General features: G+C 59.1%; 4 protein-coding genes across 5 annotated transcripts; all 4 read right to left on the bottom strand.

Moving 5' to 3' along the window:
• Window positions 1-1,044: 1,044 nt before the first annotated feature.
• LOC117649499 (probable cytochrome P450 4ac1) lies at window positions 1,045-2,872 on the bottom strand. The gene is made up of 2 exons (XM_034392367.1): window positions 1,839-2,872; window positions 1,045-1,686 (listed from the first exon to the last, which is right to left on the bottom strand). The coding sequence occupies exons 1-2, from the start codon at window positions 2,870-2,872 to the stop codon at window positions 1,203-1,205; spliced, it is 1,518 nt and encodes a 505-aa protein (XP_034248258.1). The 3' UTR covers window positions 1,045-1,202.
• A 645-nt stretch (window positions 2,873-3,517) lies between these two features.
• LOC117649443 (cytosolic endo-beta-N-acetylglucosaminidase) lies at window positions 3,518-6,762 on the bottom strand. The gene is made up of 9 exons (XM_034392247.1): window positions 6,256-6,762; window positions 5,974-6,122; window positions 5,584-5,890; window positions 5,338-5,503; window positions 5,039-5,251; window positions 4,613-4,917; window positions 4,383-4,517; window positions 4,129-4,305; window positions 3,518-4,036 (listed from the first exon to the last, which is right to left on the bottom strand). Exons 1-9 carry the CDS (start codon window positions 6,597-6,599, stop codon window positions 3,922-3,924), a joined length of 1,911 nt encoding a protein of 636 aa, XP_034248138.1. The 5' UTR covers window positions 6,600-6,762; the 3' UTR covers window positions 3,518-3,921.
• Window positions 6,763-7,105: 343 nt separating this feature from the next.
• LOC117649442 (ankyrin repeat and KH domain-containing protein mask-like) lies at window positions 7,106-15,391 on the bottom strand. Its single transcript, XM_034392246.1, has 6 exons — window positions 14,998-15,391; window positions 11,251-11,611; window positions 9,680-9,979; window positions 9,253-9,366; window positions 8,681-8,885; window positions 7,106-8,477 (listed from the first exon to the last, which is right to left on the bottom strand). Exons 1-6 carry the CDS (start codon window positions 15,387-15,389, stop codon window positions 7,360-7,362), a joined length of 2,490 nt encoding a protein of 829 aa, XP_034248137.1. The 5' UTR covers window positions 15,390-15,391; the 3' UTR covers window positions 7,106-7,359.
• Window positions 15,392-20,190: 4,799 nt separating this feature from the next.
• On the bottom strand, window positions 20,191-24,060 carry LOC117649133 (cytochrome b5). Of its 2 annotated transcripts, XM_034391595.1 has the most exons (5): window positions 23,783-24,060; window positions 23,442-23,576; window positions 21,410-21,538; window positions 21,175-21,245; window positions 20,191-21,092 (listed from the first exon to the last, which is right to left on the bottom strand). In XM_034391595.1, the coding sequence occupies exons 1-5, from the start codon at window positions 23,885-23,887 to the stop codon at window positions 21,017-21,019; spliced, it is 516 nt and encodes a 171-aa protein (XP_034247486.1). In that variant the 5' UTR covers window positions 23,888-24,060; the 3' UTR covers window positions 20,191-21,016. The 2 variants fall into 2 exon arrangements, with proteins under 2 accessions (XP_034247486.1, XP_034247487.1); XM_034391596.1 differs by lacking the exons at window positions 23,442-23,576; window positions 23,783-24,060 and adding an exon at window positions 22,540-22,942.
• Between the last annotated feature and the right edge of the window lie 53 nt (window positions 24,061-24,113).

Below are 24,113 nucleotides of genomic sequence, written 5' to 3'. Positions count from 1 at the left end.
CCGCGCGAGAGTGTGTTTGTGTGTCGCGGGCACGAGCAAGTCAATCGCGACAGCGCGAGCCAAGAGAAAGAAATGAAATAATGCATCGAAACGAAATGAAACAGTGCGGTCGGCTCGAGGCTTGCGGCGCCGTGACGGGCGCTACGTCTTGCAGGGACGGCGACGGCGCAATGCGCGTCGCGGTGCCGGTGCCTTCGTCGCCCCGTCTCTCTCGCACTCGTGCGGCGTCCCGTCTGAGTGCGAGAGAGACGGCGCAGGCACACTGTTCGGAACGGCAGCAGCGCGGCTGCGTTTTTACGTCCTCGCGGCCGCCGCCAAGCTTTCGGCGCCCCGTTCACGGCACTGCAACCCGCGGGCCTGGGCCTGCCGCGCCCTGCATGCCGTCGACGAACGCTTTACTGCGACATCGAGCCGTCTGGACGGTACGGCGGCTATGGCCGGTGCGGCCCGACCGAGCCTCTTGTTTGCCAAGTCGCTTTCGTCGCTCTGTCTCTCTCGCAGTCATGGGGCTTGCCGTAGAGGTGCGAAAGAGACAGAGAGCGATGAAACGGCTCTCGGAATCGGTCTACTGCCGAGAGCGGCGTGGAGAACGCAAAGTGGGCCTCGGCCGGGGACCACGGGGACCGAGGACCGACAACAAGAAAGCTTTCATTCAGCATCGCGGCTTCGGCGATGAGGACGAGGATGCCGAGTGCGGCGGAGGTGCGGCTGGCTGCTGCGGTGCGCCGGGTGACTCGGTGACGCAACGAGACCACCAAACCAAAACAACACAAGTTTGGCTCGGGGAGCCGTCGCAGGGGACCTGTTCCTTCCTTCCTTCCTTCCTGCCGTCCCTTTTACCCACGTAACCTCAATGGATTAGGGAGTAAGGGCTTTTAATTCGAAATGCGGAGCGGGCGGCGTCACCGCAACGACGCGGGCCAGACGCCGGTCGCGGCCCCGCATCTCCCTGCTGTCAAACGTAAGAAGAAAGGGCTCTCGGAATAAAAATAAAGTACACGTCACCCTTGCAAAACAGCATCTTTATTGGTGCAGGTGAGAGGGAGCGTCCCCGAAATTGCATACGATCATGTGTGGTCCAGCCCTTAACGGTAATGGTCAGGGGCAAGCGCCCCAAGGCGGGCATCCCCTTCGCCGCGCGCGCGTTGCTGTTGCCTACCCGGGGATCCGCGGGCGCGTGGCGTGGGCTTGGCTTGCTTGCCTCACGCCGCCGCCACCGCGCCTCCACCTCCGCCTCTGGGCCTGGGCTGGAACACCACCTTGACGCCCCCCACCAGCCTGCTCGCCAGGTCGAAGGACATGTTGTCCAGGAGGCTCTGCACGTCCTTGTGGCCGTGCGCGGGCAGCACCCTGAAGGCGCGGACGATGGTGGCGAGGAAGGTGGTGGCCACCATCATGGCGTACTTGGCGCCGATGCAGTTGCGGCTGCCGATGCTGAACGGGACGTAGGCGCAGTGGTGGCGGCCCTGGCTGTTCTCGGGCAGGAAGCGGTCCGGGTCGAAGGCGAGCGGGTCGCGCCAGTGCTGCGGGTCCAAGTGCACGCCCTGGATGTTGAGCACGACGGTGCTGTTGGCCGGGATGACGTGGCCGCACAGCCTGGTCTCCCGGTAGCACTGCCGCCCCACGAACACGATCGGCGGGAACAGGCGCAGCACCTCCTTCACCACGCAGTCCAGGTACTTGAGCCTGGAGGGGCGGAGGCAGAACCACATCAGTAACTCGCCCAGAAGAGGGCGGCCCGGTATTTGAATACCCAACAACAAGAAAGTTCTGTGACCAAGAATCCAGCCCAAAAAGTTCTAGAGAAAAACACTTGCGCTGTGTCTACTTCCACTTACTGGGGCAGGTCCTCGGCGGTGACGTCCCTGTTCCCGAGCACGGCGTCCACCTCGAAGAACAGCCGCTCCTGCAGCTTGGGGTGCAGGGACAGTACGGCCAAGGTCCAGCTGAGTGTGGACACCGTGGTCTCCACGCTGGCGCCGAAGAAGGTCTTCACCTCGTCCACGATGTCGTCCTCCGGGATCTCGGCCCTGTGGTGCATGTCCACCAGGATGTCCGCGAGGGCCCTCCGCCGCCTGGCAGTGTGCTCGCCGTCCTTGCCTCGCCGCTTCACCTCGTCCTGCTTGACGGCGAGGGCCTTCCTGACGAGAGCGTGCAGGGCCTCCTTCATCCGCGAGACCTTCTTGCCCGACGCCGTCATGCGGAACAGGCGCTCGGACCACAGCAGGGGGTTGAAGGAGCGCTGGTTGACGGTGCGGAGGAACGCCTCGAAGAACTCGACGAACGGCATGGCCTGCTCCTCCATGTCGGCGCTGATGGAGGTGCGGAGGAAGTTCCTGGAGGTGGCCAGCCTCAGGGCCTGCAGCACGTCCACGGGCGCGTCGGTGGGCACGCGCTCCACGAAGCCCTTGGCCTCGGCGTAGAAGGTCCCCACGAAGCGGTTCAGCACGCTCTTGCTGAAGCCGGGCTCCAGGGCGCGCCGGCGCGCGCGCCACTCGGTGCCGTTGAGCTGCAGCAGGCTGCGCCGGTCGTCGAGCAGGTGGTACACGAAGTGCGACTTGCTGTTGAACTCGGAGCGGCGCACCACGCACTCGAAGTCCTCCGGACTGCTGACGAACACCATCAGGTGGTTCATGAAGGAGAAGCGGCTCAGCTCGCGGCGGCCGCCGATCATGCGCTTGATGGTCTGCAGCACGGTGTCCGGGGTCACGCTCACGAAGTCCAGGGTGTTGCCGAGGAGCGGCAGCGACGGCGGCCCGGGGATGGCCAGCTCCAGCCGCCGGAAGTGGAAGTACTGCCGCAGCAACAGCGCCAGCAGTGTGGTGACGCCGGCCACGGCGGCCGTCGCCAGCGTCTCGGTCACGAGGCCCATGGCGAGGCGGCGCGGCGCAGCGGCGCGGCGCGAGGCGCAGAGTGAACGCCCCGGCGCAGAGCGAGCGCCTGTATATGCAGTTGGTGCTTTTACCTCAGGACGGTATGGTAGAAATACGATTATTTTATGCAGTGCACTGGAAGCGTCTCCGTCTCCCTCCCCCCCGCCCGCATGCCGCTTCTTTCCCCGTCCTTTGTCTTCTCGCCTCTTTGCACTGACAGCATCATTGATGAGGATGGAGGCAGTAGCCATAACTATTTTCTTTTCAGCTTCAAGCAACGTCTTGTCAAAACCTTCTCTGACTGTTGCGGCTGTGATCGAAAGCACTGTTGATGTGTAAGGTACGCTGGGAGCTCGCGACGGAAAAAGATAGTTGGCTCGCGTAGCTAACCTCTCCGTTCCAAAGTCGTTTCTCTACGAACAAAATATGACTATGGATACTATAAACAATAGTACAATTTTTTTCCGTAGGTTTTTTTGTCATCCTTGAGTCGGCTCCCGAATGTCTTTTCACGTGCGCGCTCGTGCGTTGGCAACACGTCAGTCCCCAGCCATGGGGGAAGTCCAGCCACACATTTTGCCTACCTACAGGCGTAAGTTGTTCGAAAGGTAGATGGTGGGAGAAGGAAGAGAAGAGAAAATAAATAGTCTGAAGGTGAAAGCACTTTAATGTTAATCAAGACAGTAGTAACGGAATTAGTCCCTGCTGAACATTTCATTTTACCTTAGTATACATTAAATAAATGCAGGCTGTTAGAATGTTGAATGGCAATATATAAAAGTATTGTAATTACATTTAAAGGGTTACATGTTTGTATTATCACAGATGTCAAGAAAATTGCATTGGTTCATATTAATCACAAAAAGAAAAAAAGTATTCACAGGAGCAATGCAAGACAGTATTTCATCATAAAAGGATTAACACACTTGCATAAAAAAAGCATGATGAAAATTTAGGTAAATGTAAAAATAGTAATCTCAAAAGTATCCTTCACGAAACAAATATTGAGGTATTTATAGCATAGCATGACACAGGGGGCACTCTTTCTCTAATAGCCATCCAAACGGCTGAGGGCCAGCCATCCCAAATAAACAGTGTCTTCTTGGTTGCTGACTTCGGCTCCCACTTCCAGAACAACTCCATTCACCTCAACCGAAAAATGTCTGAAAAAAAATACAAATAGATTAATTCTCTATAAAAATCAGCACAGAAAAAAATAGTTTCGAAGAAAGGGGAAACATAAAACTCAGAATACCTTATATCCCAGCCGTTGGAGCCCTCAACACTCAGTTGCTTCTGAGTGCACCTGTCAACAGCTGCTCCTCGAAGTTGGTCGATTTCTCCCTGCATTAATGGACGATGCAGGCGAACTGCACACTCCTGAGCATAATCTCCTTCACCGCCTTGCTCTGCTCCAATTAAAACGTGTTTTCTAAGACAACAATAGAAAATGTTTAAACAAGTTAAGGTTTCTCACATGGTTATAGAGTTATAAGCATAAGATAATACCTGTAACAATTGTCCCTGTCTTGCACCAACATAGTGAGATTCAGACAAGGAAGAGTAATAACAGATGGTGATGCAACTTTGGTGGCACATGATACTATCAACATTCCAGAGCTTCTGAATCCACACACAAGCATTCTGTAAAACAACAGGCACACATATTAGACTTAAAATAAAACAAATTCTTCTTTATTTTAAAATTTTGCAAGCTTTGTGTACTAATTATACTGTACCTCTTCATGCTGTAACTTCCAGGGCCTCCAATTTTCAGACATCCTCCGCCATAAAATGCGATTTCTCCGTGATGTGCAACGACACCTTGATCCTGTGTTGGGATGGATGGGCTTTCTTCTTCCTTGTTGCAGGAAGGGCCACTGCCAGCCACCACCTCATTACCAGCAGTTGCTTCGGTTTCCTTTCGAGAGGAGCCAGGGTTCTTCACATGAGCGCCAAAAATTCTTGGCTGCTCTAGAGTGGATGGAGTACAGGGCTGGTACTGCTGCTTGCGGAGATTATGCCACGGTTCTGTAGAATAAACCTGAGAAAACGATAACATACAAGATTAACTTGTTTGCTTACATCAACATCTAAAATTATCAGTCAGTGGTTCAGGCAAGTGGGTCCATAAGAAATTTTGTTATAAATCTTGAAATACAAACCAAGCCATTTTTGAAGATATTCAAACCATATCCTTGGCAGAAACTTGTTGAGAAAGGAAGCCTTATAGGACCATGAAGATACAGGTAAGGCCACAGCTTTTGCCAGAATAAGTATTCTAGATGAATGAAATTTCTCTTGTCCAGGCATTCATGAGTCCAGCTTGCAGCAAACAACGCCAGCGAAAGGCCCATGGATCTGACCAAAGATACTGCCTGCAATAGGAATTTCTCTTTAAAGTGTCTTGATTTTTTATCTTTTTTTAAAATACTACCACCATAAGAATTAGTTTTTCCTTTACCTTGTCAGAATCAAATCCTCCGCCACCATAACAGTTCCTTCCAAAAACATCCACACCAACATACACATCCAGGCACCTCGCACCTGCTATTTTCACAGATCGCTTTAAGTGTTTTTTTGTCCAGGTGTAATTTAGGAAGATACCGTCACAAGCATCAAAGAAGCATCTAGAAAAGGTGCAATTTTAGACATAAAAGAGGGAGGTGACACAAATACAACAAAAACGGGAAAGCAGACAAGCACCAACCTATTTTTGTCATTTAGCTCATTCTGCCAGTCCAGGCTTCCTCGACAAGTCACGCTGTCATACCAAATCACTTGGGCTTGTTTCAAACCAAGGCGCTGCAGGCTGCTGCGCAATTCAGTGACAAAGCGCACAAGCTTAGGAACATGTTCTTCAGGGACTTTGTTCTCCACATTCAAAAGGTAGCCGTCAAAGCGATAGTGACGGCAGATAGCAGCTAGCGTATCCGCAAATCTAACAACAGTAGGCAAGTCAACAAAAATCTGTTCCCACACACGAGCTCCTTCTGCGCCCTCAGTGATCAGTGTTCCTGAAACAACAAGAATAGACACAAAAGATTGTAGCCTTGTCTCTCAAGGGTGAAATGCTCAGGAAAACTCCTTTACAACGTACCCAGAACAGGCACTCCGTGAAGGTGTCCTGAATTTATCCATGAAACTGGAGGCACAGTCAGAAGATGGTGACTAAAGTAGATGAAAGTATCAATACCAGCCCAGTGGAAAAAGCGATACTCTCCATAAACCTGAGAGCCATTGACATACCTTCAGTAAGAAAGAGAAAAACATATAAGGAAAAGAAAAATGCAGACACGAAACAATTCTTAGAATTCCACAAAGGACTCGACTCGACAATACAAAATTATTAAGTTGACATGTAGTGTAAGTAGATACTCACTTGTCTTGTAAATAGCCGCCCTTCAAATCGTGACAGAAAATGGTCCTTGGTACCGACTCTCTGTGCACCCTGGGCTGCACTCCTTCGACGCAATGCACCCTGTTGCCAGGCACCACCATCGCAGACCTGGGTGACAGTGGGGTCACCAGGTTGGCCCACGGCTCCCTCTTCCACTGCCACACCTGCTCCAGGGTGGACATGGGCGAGCAGGACACCCCGTCGCCGCCATGGTACTCCCGGGGCTCTACCTCTCCCAGCGACTGCAGGTCCGAGCACAGCGAGGTGTCCATGGTGAGTGTCTCGAGCTCGCCGTCCATGTCATCCTCGCGGATGTCTGCAGCCATGCCCCTGGAGGTGGTGGTGGCAGCCTTGTTGACGTTGGAGAGCGCCCAGCGCTCAGGGCGAGGACACAAGCAAGCCGGCCTCCGCGTCCACGTCGTCCGTCAAAACGTCAAGCTTGTCGTCTGCTTCTGCCGTGTCGTGTGTTTACTTTCTTGTTGTTTTTGTTTTTGTTGGTCCTGATGCCGTCTGGCCAACCTTACTCATTTCGGTGGCACAGTTTAGCTTCAAATTAGAATAGGGTGCGCTTATTTCCTTCTTTAGTTCTTTAAAATGCCATGCGACTGGGTTCAAATTATTTTGGTTTGGTCTTTGACCGTCAAGTAAACGACATTTCACTACTGCTGTGGACGATGTTTGTGGTGGACAGCCTGGAAGCACATCCAGGCTCCCACGCCCTCTGGTGGCGAAATCTGTAACTGCATCGAGGGCGGGAGTATTTCAAACCGCGTGTCGCGCTCACTCTTTCCGTCCTGCGGGGCTCAAAGGAAATTGAAATAAACTGTAGTAACATTTTTGTGGTAAAACCATTTATTGAAGTCTTTGTTGCACAAGCGAGACATTTACACGGTTTTGCCATGACTTGAAAATAAAATATATGATATGCGAATGGAGCAAAAATAAATGCACGTTAAATGATAATGGCATCGTCAACACTGGTAGCTGAGAACAACGCACGTAAAGGTAAACTAAGGCGCTCTCATGAGCGCACCGATGTTCGACTATGGCACTCTGCGCAACCGCTACACCGGAATCGGCAGTCCTTCATCGCGTCGCGATGGCCGTGTCCGAGGCCCTGGCCGTGGCCCTGGCCCTCTTCGGCATGACCACCTTCGCCCCCAAGGCCGCCCCCAGGGCCGCCCCGATGTCCTCCCTGCCGGAGGCCCTGCTGGGCAGCACGCCGCCCGTCCCCCCGAAGAGGACGGACCGCTCAAACAGCTCGTAGTCCTTGGGGAGCTCCCCGGTGCGGTCAAACTTGTCGAGGTCCGCGTTGGCCGCGCTGGCCGCGTTGGCCGCGTTCGCCCCGGGCTCGGTGATGCTCTTGGCCACGGCCAGTAGCGACTCGACGAGGTAGTCGGACGTTTCCTCGTCGCCGTTGCCGGGCTCGGTGCAGCCTCGGATCTTGGCGTAGGGGTTGGCGGGGAGGTTGAACTTCCTCGCGGACGGGCCGGACGGGCCGGTCGCCCCCAGCTCCAACCTCTCCGACCTCTCCGACCGCGCCCTGCTCAAGTCGGAGGAGACCCTCCTGGAGACGGGGCGCGACCCGCTGCTGGAGCTGGACGACCTGGACGACCCGGACGCGCGCCGAGAGTCGCTGGACGAAGAGGCCGACGCCGCGTCGCTCGCCGTCCTGGCCTCGGCCGCCTCGGCCACCTCGGGCCTCACCCTCGAGTACCGGACGCCCTCCTGCGGGCACACCTCCCTGGGCTTCCAGACGGGCTCTGGCTCGGCTGGGACGTCCGCGACGTCCACGTCGACGGCAGCGGCAAGCGCCTTGCTCCGCGGCCGCGTCGGGGGCGACCAGTCTGCGGGCGGGCTGACGGACAGGTCCTCGTCGCACAGCTTCTGCATCAGCTCGGCGGCCTCACGCAGCGACATGTCCACGGCCACGGAGCGCGGCACCGGCGTCCGCGGCGAATCGTCGGGCCGCAGCATCGCCTGCCTGGACTGGGACTGCTTGGAGTGCTCGGGCTGCTGCTGCACCTGCGCGCACGGCAGCAGGCAGCCGCCGGCCAGTCGCAGGTCGCTGTTGGCGGAGTACCGCGGCTGCACCCTCGCCGTGCAGCTCACCTGCGCGCCCAGGTAGTTGATGGCGCCGTCCTCTTCGTCGGCCAGGGTGCGTATCGACGGCGACCTCTGCGGGGTAGCATCCTGGGCGCTCGCTGTGGCGACAAAAATGGCTCAACGGTAAACAAACTTCTCACAAGTATAGATTTAAATAAACCAGTTTAGAGTTTCGAAATGTGGCGGTAGAAATGAAGGAGACTATCGCGAGTAGGCCAGGTCGGCCGGCTCGCAGCGTGCGTGCCGGATGGGCTGCCTACCCGCAGGCGGCGACAGCTAGAGCGCTGTTGTAGGTACGTACATGCCGTGGTGCTGAGACTGCAGGTGGAGGCCGGCCGGGTGCTGGTGGAGCACAAGCTGAGCGTGAGGCTGGCGCGGCTGCTGCGGCGGTCCAGCTCGCTGGCCAGGGTGCGGGCGAGCTGGGGCTGCGCGCGGAGACGGTACTCCTGCTGGGCCAGCTCCAGGACGCTGGGGCCCACCTCCACGCCCTCGGCGCACAGCAGCGTCTGCGAAAGCGAAAGGGCTCGGGTTCAGGATTCAGCGTTGCTGCGCCGGGTGGAGCGAGCACTCAGAGCCGCCGTACTCGGGTACTCGGGTCACCCGGAGCATCGCGCCGAACAAGAGTTAGGTGCGGTAAGTTCGCGGGGTGGAGGGGGAGGCGGTACCTGCCACGCGAAAAAACGAGAGGCAGGCGGCACTAGGTATCGAGGATCTCGTCCCGACAACCGGCTTGTCTGCGGCGCGGCGCCACTCTGCCGCCTCTTTTTAGGAGGAGGATTTACTGAGGAAAGTGCGAGGTCGCAAGGCGGCATGCATAATCCAAACACCGTCGGGCTGCGCGCTACGCTACGCGGTGCTGCGTTCTATTCTTACGTTGACGACGTCGACGAAGCCGCTCTCCACCGCCACGTGCAGGGCGGTGAGGCCCTCGCGGTTGGCGGCGTTCACGGGGCAGGCCGGCGCGGCCAGCAGCAGCGACACCACCTCCTGGAAAAGAGCGGATCCACGTTAGCGGCGACCTGGGCTGGGCGGCGTGTTATCGGGGTAATCCAATCGCGAATCCAAGTTCACGGGGAGACATTGTTTGTTTGTCCGCGGCTCGCGTCCTAGCGTCTTCGGGGCGATAGGAGGTCCTCGGCAGGAGGGCGCGCCGCGCGCCGCTCGCCGCCCTGGTGCACTTGACCCGCACCCGTTGCCATGCGAGATAGTGCGCCGGCCCGTCGTGGTCGTCATCGTCGTCCTGGCCGCCAGCGAGACGGCCGTCTCCGCGGTGGACCGCGGTGGCGCGCAGTGCACTCACCTTGTAGCCGCGGCTGGCGGCGAGGTGCAGCGCCGTGTTGCCGCGCAGGTCGGTGTGGCCGGGGTCGGCGCCACTGGCCAGGGCGATCCTGACGGCGGCCGGCCGGTTGCGGCGCGCGGCCACGTGGAGGGGCGACTCGCCGTACTGCGTGCTGCGGCGCGCCACGCCCGGCCCGGACAGCAGCCGCACCACCTCGTCCTGCGCGCCATGCTCAAGGCCCTCCTTCTCCAGGAACTCCACCAGCGGCGTGTCGCCGCGCGCGTTCTGCAGCGCCGGGTCCGCCTTGGCCTCCAGCAGGATCTGGAAGCAGAGCGGAGCAGAGCACGCCGTCAGGAACTGGGAGGGGAACTCGCTCAAACTTCCTCTCCAGCGACGGCACGAGCTATCGTTGTGTTTTTACTCCAGACTGGGTGACCAGCGCGACGACGACGTGAGGTTCTCCGGTGCGTGTCGGCGCGTCTAATCACCGCCGGCATACGCAGGACTGATTCCGCTCGTCTCTCTCGCACCCGCGGGGCGTTCTACTGCAGTGCGAGAGAGACAGAGCGATGCCGCGGTGCGGTCCGGCCGGTCCAGCGGCAGTCTCATTCATTCAAAACACGCTGCTGCCGCGATTGCCGCGTAACACGTGCCGTCCAGCTGCATCGCCGAGCCGGACGGAAACAACCACGAGTGTACTTCCAATTTATGTTTCCGAGGTCTTTTGTGATGGTTTGTTCAATTTTTTTTTGACAGTGAGGTCATTTTAGAGGAAGCCTTTTCTTTACGTTTCCCTAAGTTTTTTGAATTGTTTGTTGACTGCAGGCCCCCTTTCGCGGCTCGGCCGAGTAGGGCCTCGGCATTGGCATGCGCGCGTCACGGCGAGGCTCCAAAGGGTGCCCGGCGCGCCCGGCCCGGCGTGTGCGACACGCGGTGCACTGTCCGCCATTGTCACCGCCAGACCGCGGCCAGACCGAAGCGCGCGTGCCCTGAAAAAAAAAACGTGACGCGGAATTATGGCCGTCGCGCCCCGCCCCCTCCCGCGGACTCGCGTTTACATCCAATCCGCTCCGTTTTTGCGACACACTGTCGGCTGCCTCGCGGAAGGCAAAGGCACGGCAAAGCGGAATGGCATTTGACTTTCAGATGCGGTGCCCACTGTCTGCTAAACCCTCCCCTCCGCGCCGAGTCGTCGTCGGGGTGCAGTGGCCCCGGGCCCCGGGGCTCGGGGCTTGCCTCTCCTTTCTTTCTGTTTGACCCCGCCGCCGTCGAGCTTTCGATTTCGCGCGGCCTTCGCCTCCTCGCGCCACCGGGGCCTTGGCCGCGCGCTCGATCGCGGCGAGGCGGCGGTGCACAGTGGACTTGCCAGAAGACCGGTGGAGGCGGTCAAAATCCCGGACGCGTTTTGAGCTCCAGAGTCGCTAAATGGGACTCGAGCCGAACGTGTGACCCCACCAATGGATTGCTCTCCGAACGAGGAATGGATTGCTCTCCGAACGAGGAATCCATTGGTGGGGTCACTCGTTTGGCTCCAGTCCCACTCTGGAGTTCAAAACGCGCCTGGCCGCCCACTGTGCGGTGCGATGACGTACCTGGTAGGGCTCGGCGTTGGCGCAGCCCCTGCTGGCCAGGTGGTGCAGCGCGGTGCGCCGTCGGTGGTCCTGCGCGTTGACGCCGTGCGGCTGCGCGCGCTGCGTCAGCATCCGCAGCGCCGTCAGCAGGTGCGGCTCGTCGGGGTCGGCCGCCACCAGCTTGGCCAGGGCGTGCAGGGCCGTCTGGCCGCGCAGCTTCTCGCGCACGCCGGGGTCCGCGCCCGCCGCCAGCAGCACCTCCAGCATCTGCAGCAGCAGCCGGGGGCTGCGGCGCGACGCCCGCGACACGATGCACAGCATGAGCGAGGACTGGCCGTTGACGCGGCGCGCGTCCACGCTGCAGCCCGCCGCGCACAGCGACCTGGAACAGAGCATGGGGGAGGGGCGCTGTAAGTCAAGGTGGCGTGGAGCGCGTGGAGCGCCTGCGGGGTGCGGGTTAGGCAACCCGCGCGCGTGGCGGGCTGGCCTAGCCTGGACTTCGCAGGCGGCCCGCTCGCCCAGCCGCCCAGGAACAGTGGTCACGCGGCCACGGTGCGGAGTGCGGACGTGACTGGGGCAACGGGGCGAACGGGGCGCGCGCCAGAGGCCGACGGCATCCTCCGCCGCGCCTCGCAGCCCCGCCGCCTCGCCGCCACGCCGCCAGCACAAAATGTGCATTTTCTCGCGACGACCGCCACCGCGGCGTGCCGCTGCTGGACTCTCGCTGGAGGAGGCGTCCGCCCGCCGAGGCTGGCCGTCGGCAGCCATGAGTCGCCGCTGCCTGCCGCTGCTGACTCGCGGCGTGAGGCTGGAGCATTGCCCCGGGCCGCCCCGGGCGCTCGGCGATGAGATAAAGGGACGAAAGTCCCATGCTCCCCGTCCGCGACGCGACGCGCTGGACGCGCTGCGCAAGGCCACGCGCTTCATTTCGCCTTTGGTTTTGCTCGTTAGCCACTTTGATCGGAGATGCACTCTCTGTGGCCCCGGCTGGACCACCAGGCCGTCACTGCCACTCCGTCACGGCGCGGCCGGGGTCATTGCGCTCGCTGAGGCAGTCGTCGTCGCAGATAACGCCGTCGTCGAGGCGCTCCTGATTTCGTTCGCCGCTTATGGTTCTGAACAGCGCTTTACGTCTTGCTCGCACTCGCCGTGCCGTGCCGCCCCCGAGGGTGCGAGAGAGACAGAGCGACGAGAGCGCTGTTCGGGATCGAACTGCGGCCCGTGGCGGGGCCCGTGCGCACGGCCTTCCGATATGTGGCCGTCCCGGCTTCGGCGTCGACATCGACGTCGTGCACCACTCGGCTAAACATAGCCTTCGCCTCGGCGTAGCCTTCCCTGCGCTACGCTGCCTTCCTGGTGCTGGTCAGCATCAAGTGGAGCTGGGGCCGCGATTCGCAACGCCGCAGCGCGCAGGGCGAAAAGCAGGGCGCCTCCCGGCCTCGGCGCCGCGGCGCCCCTCCCGGCCCGTCCCCGCCCGTCCGCACGTTCGCCAACCTCCCCCCGACGTGCCGACGCGCCGACGTGCCAGCGCCGCCGACGCCAACAGCATAACGGAGGCTTCGGGGCGGAAGAAAAGCAAACAAGGCCGGGTGTGGATGGGCCGGGCCGGCCGCTGGACACTGCATGCCTCACTGTGTGTGTGTGTGTGTGTGTGTGTGTGTGTGTGTGTGTGAATTATCTGGCTGCGGACAGCAAACAGACGGGGCACCAATCTGGGCCAGACGGGGTGGAGGGCGCGGAGGGAGGCGGAGACGCGCGGGCCTTTTCGGAACTGCCTGCAATGGTCCATAACTCGTTGAGGTAGCCGGCCACTGCTCCCTGGGTCCCTGGGCTCGCGCGGCGCGACGACAACTAGTGGCCGCGCGTGTCCGGGTCGTCCAGGACCGGTCCAGGATGCCGCCGGGGCGATGAAGCTCGCCGCCGGACTTCCTCCCGACGATGGCCACGACGATGTCCTCGGCCGTGTCGCGACTAACAAGGACAAATCTCCGAGCGGCCGCGGTGCAGGGGCACGGCGACGGCGGCCCGGCCACGGCCGTGCTCGGATTCGGAGTCCGGAATGGAAAATGAATAACTGGAATGGTTCCCCGTTCGTGTCGACCGCGGTGGCCGCGGTGGCGCCGGCGCGGTCACCTGCACTCGGCCCGTTCGGGAGCGGAGCGAGAGCAGAGCGCCGGGCCACGTCACAATTACAGCTTTGTGGCGCGGCGCGGCCAAAAGGCACGGCGGACTTTGGACCGTGGGCTGTTCCGTGCTCCGGCCCGGCTGGCCCGGCTGGCCCGGCTGGCCCGGCCCGAATCGCGCCGATGTGGACGGAGTACGCCGGCCCCAAGGCCGCTCGCCGGCCGCGCCGACACACAGACACACAACCGCACGCAGGCTGCATGCGCGGGGCGCGGGGCGCGCGCAAGTCCAGCGGCTCCCTATAAATAGCGAACTTTAATTCTGCTCCTCGGCAACGCTACGCTGCGGTGTAGCGCCAGCGCCACAGCCCCTGCAGAATGCAGGCTAGGCGACCCGCACGCCGCCGGTGTTCACTGACGTGCGGCGGGGTTGTTGCTGTCTCGCTCGCACCCCTGCCGGACGCCCCGCGAGTGCGAGAGAGACAGAGCGACCGTCTGGCTCGGCACTCGTGATGATGATGCTCGCGCAAAGGATGCATATCTAATCGCTTCGTACAGTGTGCAGTGCGCCGTCGGCTAGTTTGCGCGCGGCAAAGCGAGGGAGTCGAGACCGTCGAGACTCCGAGACGGAATCGGGCATCGGGAGCAGCTCGAGTAGTTTTCCCAAGACGAGCCGACTGGATTCCAGGGAGAAAAACGCGAGGATTTGCCTCACGTCAGTGTTACTTTGAAAGACTAGCGTCTCGTTCTCACCGCTTTCAATTGGCATTTTCGGTTTCACGGGTGCTTTTACTTTTCATGACGGCGTTTTTTGGAGACGGGGAATAGGAGGGGGTTCGGTTGCCTCATCGTTGAGACCTGCACATGACAGAAATCCTCGTCGCTGAATTGGATCGGATCCCCTCAAAGAAAAACGAAGAGCAAAGACAGTGGGCGTGAAAACAACGCCCCCCTGCCCCCGCCCTTCCTGTGTGCAGAGGCAGGCAGGGCGACACTGAGACGCCTGGGACGGACCGGGGCGCGGGATCGGGCGGGACGAGGACGCGATCGGAGTGACAGAGACAGTGACGGAGACGAGTCAGCCCCGCGGGGATGGGGGGCTCTGCTAAAAACGCAGGACCGAAATTGATTCGTGCGGAGCGTGTTGGGGTTCATGTGGAGGTCTCCGCGCGAACTCGGCTGCGGAAGAAAGTCGCCTGCATTTTGGCGGCGACGGGAAAGGCCGGCCGGGCCGGGCGTTGGCACCGACAGTGCAGCGCAGCCTCCCTTCTCCTTCTCCGCGGAATGTCTTGTCGGCAACGGGACCGACAACGCGGCGCTAACAATGTCCGCCCACGCCGCCCCGCCCCGCCCCGCTCTAGGCAAACAGAGGAGCCGCGCGGAGACGAAGGAGGCGCAAATATTGACGAACGCATGATGTGCACGTGCACGTCGACGCTGCGCTGAGCCTGGGACTGGCACTGGGACCATCGCGGCCATCGCGGCCCGCAATCTCGCCTCGCGGATTAGCCGCGGTGGAGGCGCACTCGGTGCAACGCGCCGCCACATCGAGTGAAACCAAAGAATTAAACGTGGGACAAGTCGGGACGGAAAACGCCCCTCGCTCCTCGAACTCGAACTAATGAATTGCAGACGAGGCACTCACCTGACGATGCCCAGGTGCCCCTGCGTCACGGCCTGCATGAGGGGCGTGTCGCCGGAGCCCGCGTAGTCCGGCTCGTCGGGGTCCGCCCCCGCGGCCAGCAGCCGGTCCACGGCGGCCTGGTCCTGCCGGAACACGGCGCAGTGCAGCGTCGTGGTCACCGGGGACGCCTCTTCGGCGGGTGATGGCGGCGGTGTCATCGCGCTCACGGTGTCTTGGAGGTCGTCGGGGCGCGGTGGTGTCGCCGGGCACCACCACAGCAGGTCCTCGCCACAGACCGAGCCGTCGTCGCGGGCGTCGTCGCGGGCGTCGTCGGCGTCCTGCAGCACGGCGTCGTCCTCCTCCGCGTCCTCCCCCTGCTCCCGCCAATCGCTACGACCGAGAACCAGCGCCATGGGCAACACGGCAACATCTGCGTGCGCGGCGTGGCGGCGGCGCAGCGCACGGCAGGGCCGCGGAGGGCCGCGGAGGGGGCGGGGCTGCGCGCCGTGGGCCGCGGGCCGCGGGCCCCGTCAGGGCAGGGCGGCGAGGTGCGCGTGCAGCCGGGCCCTCGGGGCAGGCCAGGGGCAGGCCGGCAGGCCCGCGGCAGGGAGGGGGAGGGGAGGGTGCGAGATGGACGTCTGCACCGGAGCCGCGGCGCGGTCGTCGCGGTCGTCGAGGAACGGTGCCTGTCTCTTTCTGGCGGACGTCGCGGACACCAGACGCGCGGGAGGGGGAGGGGGTGGGCTGTTTACCAGCCTCCAGGACCACTGCTCTCCGCGCCCGCACCACCGCGCCGCCGCTCCAGACGCCACGCCGGTCCAGACGGAACTGAGGCGAGGACCAAGGACCCGCCGGGCCGCGCCGGGGCCGCGCCGGGCTGCGGGTGCTGAATGGAGACGGCGTTGGTGGCGACTTGACTGCGGCCGTCTGATTGCCCCTACCAGCTTCAAGGAGCAAGTGAACGCAAGCACTGCTGGGGACTCCCCCTCCTCCCCCTTCCCGCCAGACAACCCTTTGCAACACGGAGCGCGAGGCGCGGGGCCCCCGCGGCCCCCTCCTCTTCCCAGAAACCACATGTGCGCAGCGTGCGCAGGCAGGGACTCTGCCAACGACAGGGCCGCGCGACAGTTCAGTACACTGCCATGAGACACGACCACCCGGCCCTTCACCGAGGACATGGAGCGCTTTTGGAAAGCTGCGCCATGAGTGCCCGCAGTGGCAGTGGACCCCGCAAGTGCGGTCTTCCAGCACGCCCAGCTTCCCGGCGACGCCCTTCTAAGCAGCGTCGCGGCCGTGCGCCTTCACCGCGCTCCGCGCTTCACCGCGTCCCGACGGCGCCGTGGCGCCACCGCGATGATGTGGCGACGCGATGACGGCGCAGTCGGGCTGCCGCTGGCGTGGACCACGTGGACCACGTGGACGCGTCCCGAAATAAAAGCCAACTTTCTCGCCGGTCTACTACGCTGGTTGTTGTTTCAAGTCGAATTAGCGTTCGCGACGGAGCGCCGCGGTGTCTAGCGGGCTCGCCAGCGTGGCGGTGAAGGCCGAGGCCAGGCCGAGGGGACACGCCGAGAGAGGTGGGCCGAGAGTGGGGACCACCCCGATAGCAGCATGGTAATCATTGCGGCCAGTTTCGTAGCAAAACGACTAGCTTGCGTTTTCGGGGGGGGGGAAGGAAGGGGGAAGGGCGCCCCGACGCTCCGACCCGCTGCGCTCGGCCGCACCTGCCCTCCGCTTTGGCCTGTCGCCGTCGTGCTTCGGGTCAGCATTTGAAACGGGACCCGTCCGTGCGTGGGAAGGGACGGGAATGTGTCACCACCTGAGTCAGTTTTCGATTTCGGCGCCCTATTCCAGCATTTCCGACGTTTTCGATTTGGCGGTCGTCGTCGCCGCGGCCAGCGCTCTCTGCTCGGCTAGGTGTTTTTCTTTCCGCCGATGATCGGGGTTTCGGGTTGAGTTTCTGAGAAAGCCTCGCTGTCCGGAACATGTCGCTGCCAAATGGCGCGGCCAGCGGCCAGCACACGCTGCAGGCCTGCAGGTGTGGCGGCGTCGCGTCGCTGTCTCTGTTGCACTCGCGGGGCGCTCCGACAGAGCGACGCACCGCGGCCCGTGAGGTGCCGAGTCCGACAAAGTATCGCGGTTTACCGTCAGGCCGTCAGGCCGTCAGGCCGCGAGCCTCTGATTGGCAAGTCGCACCTCGCACGGCTCGCACCTCACCAAGTCCGTGCCGCCCGTGCTCATCCGCCACTCTGCTCCGCGGGTCTGCGGATACATTTCCCGCCCGACAGTCGCAGCAGCGCTCTCTCCTCTCTCTCCCTCTCTTCCCCCGCGCGACGTGTCTCGCAGTCAACGAGACGGCTTGCCGCTTCGCCTTTTTCTTCCACCGACTGTCAATGTGTTCTCTTTTTATCGCTTGCCGCGTTGCGCCTAGCAGTGGCTGCCTCGCTGGCTCTCTTGCGCGGAGCAGCGGGGCGAGGAGGCTGTCCGGGAGACGGCGCCGTCGAGGCCCCGTAGTGCACCGTAGTGCACTGTACGTAGTGCGGCTGGACCGCGGCACCGCGGCGCATGCGCGGCCACGTGCCGCCGGGACTTCCCTGGGGCGCTGGGCGCGCTGGGCCCACACACGGCGAGAAGGGAGCCTGCACTGCAAGCCCTCCCTGTAGGCGGCTGTACGCCACGACACGACACGGCACGCCCCCGAAAACATGGCGGGTCTTGCTTTTTACGCGCGTGAGTCAATAACCGGCGCGGTGGAACGGGGGCGCTGCGGCTGCGTTTCGGCGAAGCGGTGGGCTGAGCGCGCTGGGCAGGACGGGTCAACCGCCTCGAACCTCAAACCTCAAACCTCGGACCGGTGCAGGCGGCAGGGACTTGCGCCACTGCGCCGGAAATGCTGCCTCTGCTCGTGGCGCGAGTGGCGCGGCTCTGCGCTGGCGTTTCGCGGCGTTCATGAACGCCGCAGCGCCGCGCCACGGCGCCTGCCGTGCCGCCTGGCACTACACTGGCAGCACGCGGAATTTAAGCGCTGAATCGCGTTCCTCTCGTGCGGCGGCCAGGCGGGCCCACCCTGCCTGGATGGCGCGGCTGCTTCGCGGAATCGCGGCGCTGAGGGACGCTGTCTCTGTCTATTTTGACGACCCCGCCCGGAAACAGACATCCGCGACCCGCGGGGACCATTTGGACGGCCTCAGCAAAAGCGGCGTCGTCGGCGACGGCGACGGCTCGCCGCAGCGATACAGCGATACAGCGTCAAAAGTCAAATCGACGCAAGCCATCTCGCCTCAATCGACAACGCCCATTCCTGGCGGCAGGCTGGGCGAGCCGCGAGCCGCGCGTCGAGTAGCAAGTACGCCAGACTGATTAGAGTGCTTCGGTGCTCCGTCTCTGTCGCACCTATACGTGTGGGAGACGCATGGCAGAAGGCAGCACTGCATGCAAAGTCTATCGCTCAAAACGTAATCATAATCGGCCGCCATGCCTCGCTCTTGATTGCGCAACTTGTGGAGTCCGCGGCGTCCCGAAGTCCCCCAAGTTGGCGCTGGCGGCGGCAGGTCGTCGACGCCGTGCTCGCGCAGCGCCCCAGCGCCGTATCGGCCCCGTTGGTTCATTCATTCCCTCCACGATCAAGCGGCCCGGCGGCCCGGCGGCACGCCCCGGCCTGATCTACCTCGGCCGTATCTGCTGCTCGGGCGCGGAGACGCGGACATCGAACGGTGGCGTGCTCTATCGGCCGCGGACCACGCGGATGGCGGACTGACGGATGGCGGACGGGGCGAGCCGCTGACGCCACCCTTCGCCGTCCTTCGGACCGAGCTCGTCCTCGTCGTCTGGTCATCCTCGTCATCCTCGTCCCCGCGGCCAGCCCAATTAGTCCTTCCCCCCAGCCCGCAGCCCGCGGCCTTCGAGGTGCTCGTCGACTCCTCCAAGACGAGGGGCTGCTTTATCTTATCGGCCGGACCGCCCGGCCCGGCCAGGCGACGGCGGCATGGCGGTCTGTCCGCGGTGCAGCACTGCCACGCCGCGGCGCCGCCATCGAGTGCCTCTCGCTCCACGTCACCGCGACTGCCCGATCGCGGAGGTGCAGATGAGCAGATACCGCCCACCGTTGCCGCCACACCGTCACCACAACAATCGGGGAGCTTCCCTGGTCGGCTGGCTGAAGCGCGGAGAGTCTCCTCCAGGAGACTGGTTCCGAACGGTCGCTCTGTCTCTCTCGCACACGTGCAGGACGCCCCATGAGTGCGAGAGAGACAGCGAGACAGCACCGCTCAAATGAGCCTCCAGAGGCTGGCGAGCACCGCGAGGATGGTGCCGCGTCACGCTGCGTCACTGGGCCGGTCTGCCGGTCGCGACGGACGCTTCTAGACGGCCTTGACCTCGCGGCGAGGCGAGGCAAGGCTGGCTAGCGAGCCTCATGAGACGCCCGGGCCGGCCCGGCAGCCACTATCTGGGTGTCGCCGTGTCGCTCGCTGGCGGTGCCCTTGCCGAAATTGCCTCCCAATCAATTTTTGTTCCGCCGTGAAAATGAAGTAAATTGCGAGCGACGAATCCCCTGGTTGACAGTCATTGACTGTACGGAGTGCGGAGCGGATGTAGTCTGATAGGAGCAAGCCTGGGTCCTGTCCTCTGGGGTGTCTGCATGAAGGCATTCCTTGGTCCTTTCTTCCCTACACAGTAAGGGAAAGTGAGAGCTGAGCCCCATTTTTAATTTTCCAGGCCCTACAAATCAGCCTAAGCCCTTATGCGCAATTATTTTCACATATATTGGGTACTAATTGGAACTCAGGTGATGGCTCAATATTTTTTTTGGGTGTAACAATTGGCTAACTCAGATAATGAAGCTATGATTTGCTGAACTGACCTATATATTCTTTCCCTGTAGATTTTTGTCATGATAGTTTGCAGATATGTCGGACAGAGAGAATGTTGTAGATCAAGAAAACCGAGCAGAATTATTCTATAAACAATTTTATTGATCAAAGTCATTATAGACAGTAGAAATTGTTTTCTAAAGGGATCAATAACAACATAAGTAATTAATAAAGAGAGTTCTAGTGTCATAATCAGGAACATTGTGTCTAATTGGGAGAAAGCCAAATGCCAACTGTGAGAGGGATATTACTACTCTTCTACAGTAGGATGACACAGAATCTGGGCTCCAAAAGTACACATCAAGTTAAATGATAAAAGGATAACAAATCAATAACAAAGTCATAACAGGAAATACACAATTTATTTTAACATTGCACATTGTAGAATGTAGTAAATGATTTATGCAAGTCTGACATTTCATTACTTTAAGAAAACAAAAAAGTTAAAATGGGCTTTAAAAGTGTTTCTTCTCAACCACATGTATGCTACGCTTCACCTTTTTTTTTTAAAGAAAGAAACAATAAAGGTTGCAAAGTAGGTCTTAGTGAACCAGGTACATACGTCAACATTTAAATCTTCAAAGCCTTTGTTCCTTAATAATGCATTCTACTATATACAAGTCAACTTTAACACATATTGCAAATAGGGAAGAAAATTACAAATAACTCTGTGTTTACTTAGACAAGCAAATGTGGAATGTCTTCTTTTGGTTTGGATGAGCAAATAATAGAACAATTGCAAGTACCTATGGGACTCATTATATTTCTTCTGAGAAGAAGCAATAAGAAATGCAGTACTGTATGGAAAATATTTGGAGTATTCTCCAAGCAGGTACAATAGAAATTCACACACAATATTATCTTGGTTCTTTGAACGCTAGCAGTTCTAACACCACAGACAAAATCTGCTTCACTTATTACAATAGCTTTGTTCACAACCAACCATCCTCAGTAATACAAATTCACAAGTACACAAATATGAAAGAACATATATTACTATCACAGCTCCGGAAGGAGCAATATCAAAGGCAGGAAAAGTTGGTCAAAAGTATTAGCAGCAAAACAGAATGGTCAAGTTGACATGTTTGCGGTATTCTTAAAACTGATAGATCAGGCCTGTAAGTAGCAGACCCCTCATTTGTTAAGGCTAGAATTGGGGTTTTAGTTCCTTAGGCAGTTAAGAATCGATACACGATGGTGGCCAGGATACCCAGGGTGACAGGAATCAGCCATGATTTCCATGAGCTGCAAAAAGAACACAAAAATATTTCAGTGTGTGCTCAATATTGGTAAAATAGACAACAGCAGATTTGAAACCAAAATTTACCTGGTGTCCTCTGTGTTGTTGTCTGTGCTCCAGTCCTTGGCAACGGGCTCCTTGATCTTCTTCCTTTCCGACTGCAAACAAAAACTTGAAATAAGACAAGTTTCTCAAAATAACAACACACATACGTGTAGGCAATTAAGAATATAATTGAAAACATCAAAGGATTCCAAAATAATTAAAAATAATAAAATACAAATTTTGAAACTTTTAAAAACGAGGTTAGGTCTTCACTCACCTCAACAAGTTCTCCAATTTTGTACTTGGCCATGAGCTCTCGTGCGTCTGAGGAGTGGCCGACATCTTCAAAAGGCTCAGTGGCATCCTTACCAGCTTGTTCCAAAAGAACCTCCTCACCACCAGGATGCTAAAACAAAAAAAAATCAACAACATGACCATTAGATCTTGTTATTTTTTAAATCATTTAATAGAGCAAAATAATCAGAGTCAACACTGTTATAGACGCTCAGGGTGAAAGTGGGAGACAAAAAGATTAAATCAGCAAGAACTACACTTTCGTAGTGAAACTATTACTCCAACAATTAATAAGTTAATTGTCCTTACAAAAATAATAATAAAAAATAGAAGGAAATTTTGAATTTAAAATGGCAAATTGGAAAATCTAAATAGCAACATTAGGGTCAGCTTCATTTTTGGTTTGTGTTGACCATATATACTCTATATTCAAAATTGTAATGCAACAAGTGTTTGATATTAAGGTGTTTCCTTACATAAATATGAGTCAAATGTTGACTAAGACAGAGCAATTGTGTGCTCTAGCTTAGAATTAAGCATGACATAAGCATGGACGCAGTAGAGATTTACGCGGAAGTTTTGTGAGGGGTTGGTCATGTTCAAGTGATGTAGACGACAATAAGCGTATCGCATACACAACTGCCATTGACTAGTACACTTAAATGTCTTGATTTTTAACACTGGGTTAAACAAAAATTAGAATCTTAAGACAGAAACGGATGAAACTATTACATAAGAAACTGCAATAAATTCTCCAGCTCAAGTAAACTTAATGATGATAAAAGTGGTCACCCATAGTCATCCTGCATAGGCTTGGGGTCGTGGTCCACGTTTGGCACCACAGCTCCGGCATCGCGGGGACGTGGGTCCTCGCTGGGGAATTTTCAGGCCCAAGAACTGCCAAGTACCCGACCAGCTTGGCCCTCGGCGGCAGTGGCAGCACCCCATCGCGACCACAAGAAGTGCCTACGTCAGCGCCGAGCGCCATCCATGTCATGGAGAGGTTGAGGTTACGTCGGCCGCTCCCAGTCCACTGTCCACGCAAGAACCCAAGCCGTGCTGACCGTCGTGGCGGCGCGGCTCCAAGCAGGACAAAGGCAAAACGGAACTCACTTCGTTCAAGAACTCGGTCACATCGTACACGCCGTTGTGGAGCACGATCCAGGTCTTCTTGTTGTCGTTGTGCTGGGCCACCTCGGCCGTGGTGTACAACTTGGTTGCCATGATGATGTTGGTGTTTGGAGAGGAACGCGATCAGACCGTCACTGGACGCACGGAAGACACGCACAGAGGCCGACACACACACACGCACACACACGGACACGGGCGCGACGTGGAAGTGCTAGAGGACGGGTGGCCTGCGCAGCAAAGTCGCACTCCTGTTCCTGGGGACGGTACAGCCGACACTGCTGCTAAACTTGGCAAGTCATGTCATACGCGAGAGCGAGAGGGAGACAGAATGATGGTGGGGAGAGTCAAGCAGTGGGAGTGGGAGGCTCCTCGAAGAGTGAGAGGGAGGGCCAGGGGCGCAAGGGCACGGTGGTGACGGGGAGAGGATGTCACTGGGACTGGGGCAAAGGCAAAGGCACAGGACTCGCAGGGGCGGGGGAGGGGAAGGAGGCGGGCGTGCACTCCCCCCAAGGTACTCCCCCTCCGCGCCGCCCTGAAGGTAGGCAACAGGCTCTGCAGTACAGTCCGTGACTGGCCGGCTGGCCGGACTCGAGCCGGCGTGGCCGCCTCCTTCAGACTTCAGCAGGATAGCTTGCACAATTACTCGCCGGACCGACGACAGAGGAAGCACCGAGTGACTGAGCTGAGACTGAGTAGTGGTTTGTGCCGCCATGACGAGGGTCTTTCCGAGCTTCGAGAACGTTCACAACATTCACAGTGGCGGACAGCGAACTCCCAGGAGGGCAGTGCGGCGGTGATGCAACGAGCGAGCACGAGCCGGGTGCCGGGTCACCTCATCCTGGAAATGAATGTATGTTCGTGGCACCCAGAAAAAGTATACGTACTCCTCCCTCCTTGACGACGCCGATGCGGAACCTCTTCATGAGCATCTCGGCCTCGTCGGAGTGGCCCACCTCGTCGAAGCACTCGGAGGCGTCCTTCCCCGCGACGCGGAGGTGCGCCTCCTGGCCGCCGGGGTGCTGCAACAGGGCCAGACAACAGGTCGCTAGACCAGGGCGGAAAGAAAGGGAAGGGAAAGGTCGCCATTCCTCGTCGGTCGGCGTCGGCCAGAAGCCCCGAGCACGCCGAGAAGGCCCTGCCCGCCCTGCCCCACGACGAGGCCCGCGCCCACCCCGCACGATAGGGTCCGCCAGGGAAGCCCCGCCGACAGACCCCGCGCGCTCACCTCGTAAATGAACTCCGTCACGTTGTACACATATTTGTGGATGATGAACCAGATGTCGCCCATGCGGTTGTGTAGCGCCACCTCGGCGCGCGTGTACTCGTTCATGCTGCTGACGTCGTGGACGGGGTGCCGGCAGGGCGACGGGGTCGGCGACGCACCGGGGTTCCAAAGGTGGCGGCGTTTCGAAACGCGACGACGACGAGGACGCGGTTCAGGAAGGCGGCACGGAGCGCGCCGCCAGGCTAAAGACAAAACGCGCGGCTACTGGCGACACCGGAGGTCGGCCTGCTAAACCCGCTCCACTCCGCTTCGTTTGTTATGCGTCTGCTGC

Source organism: Thrips palmi, unplaced genomic scaffold (genome assembly GCF_012932325.1).
Source record: "Thrips palmi isolate BJ-2018 unplaced genomic scaffold, TpBJ-2018v1 HiC_scaffold_4, whole genome shotgun sequence".
Classification (NCBI taxonomy): domain Eukaryota; kingdom Metazoa; phylum Arthropoda; class Insecta; order Thysanoptera; family Thripidae; genus Thrips; species Thrips palmi.
This window is presented reverse-complemented; position numbering and strand designations above follow the sequence as displayed.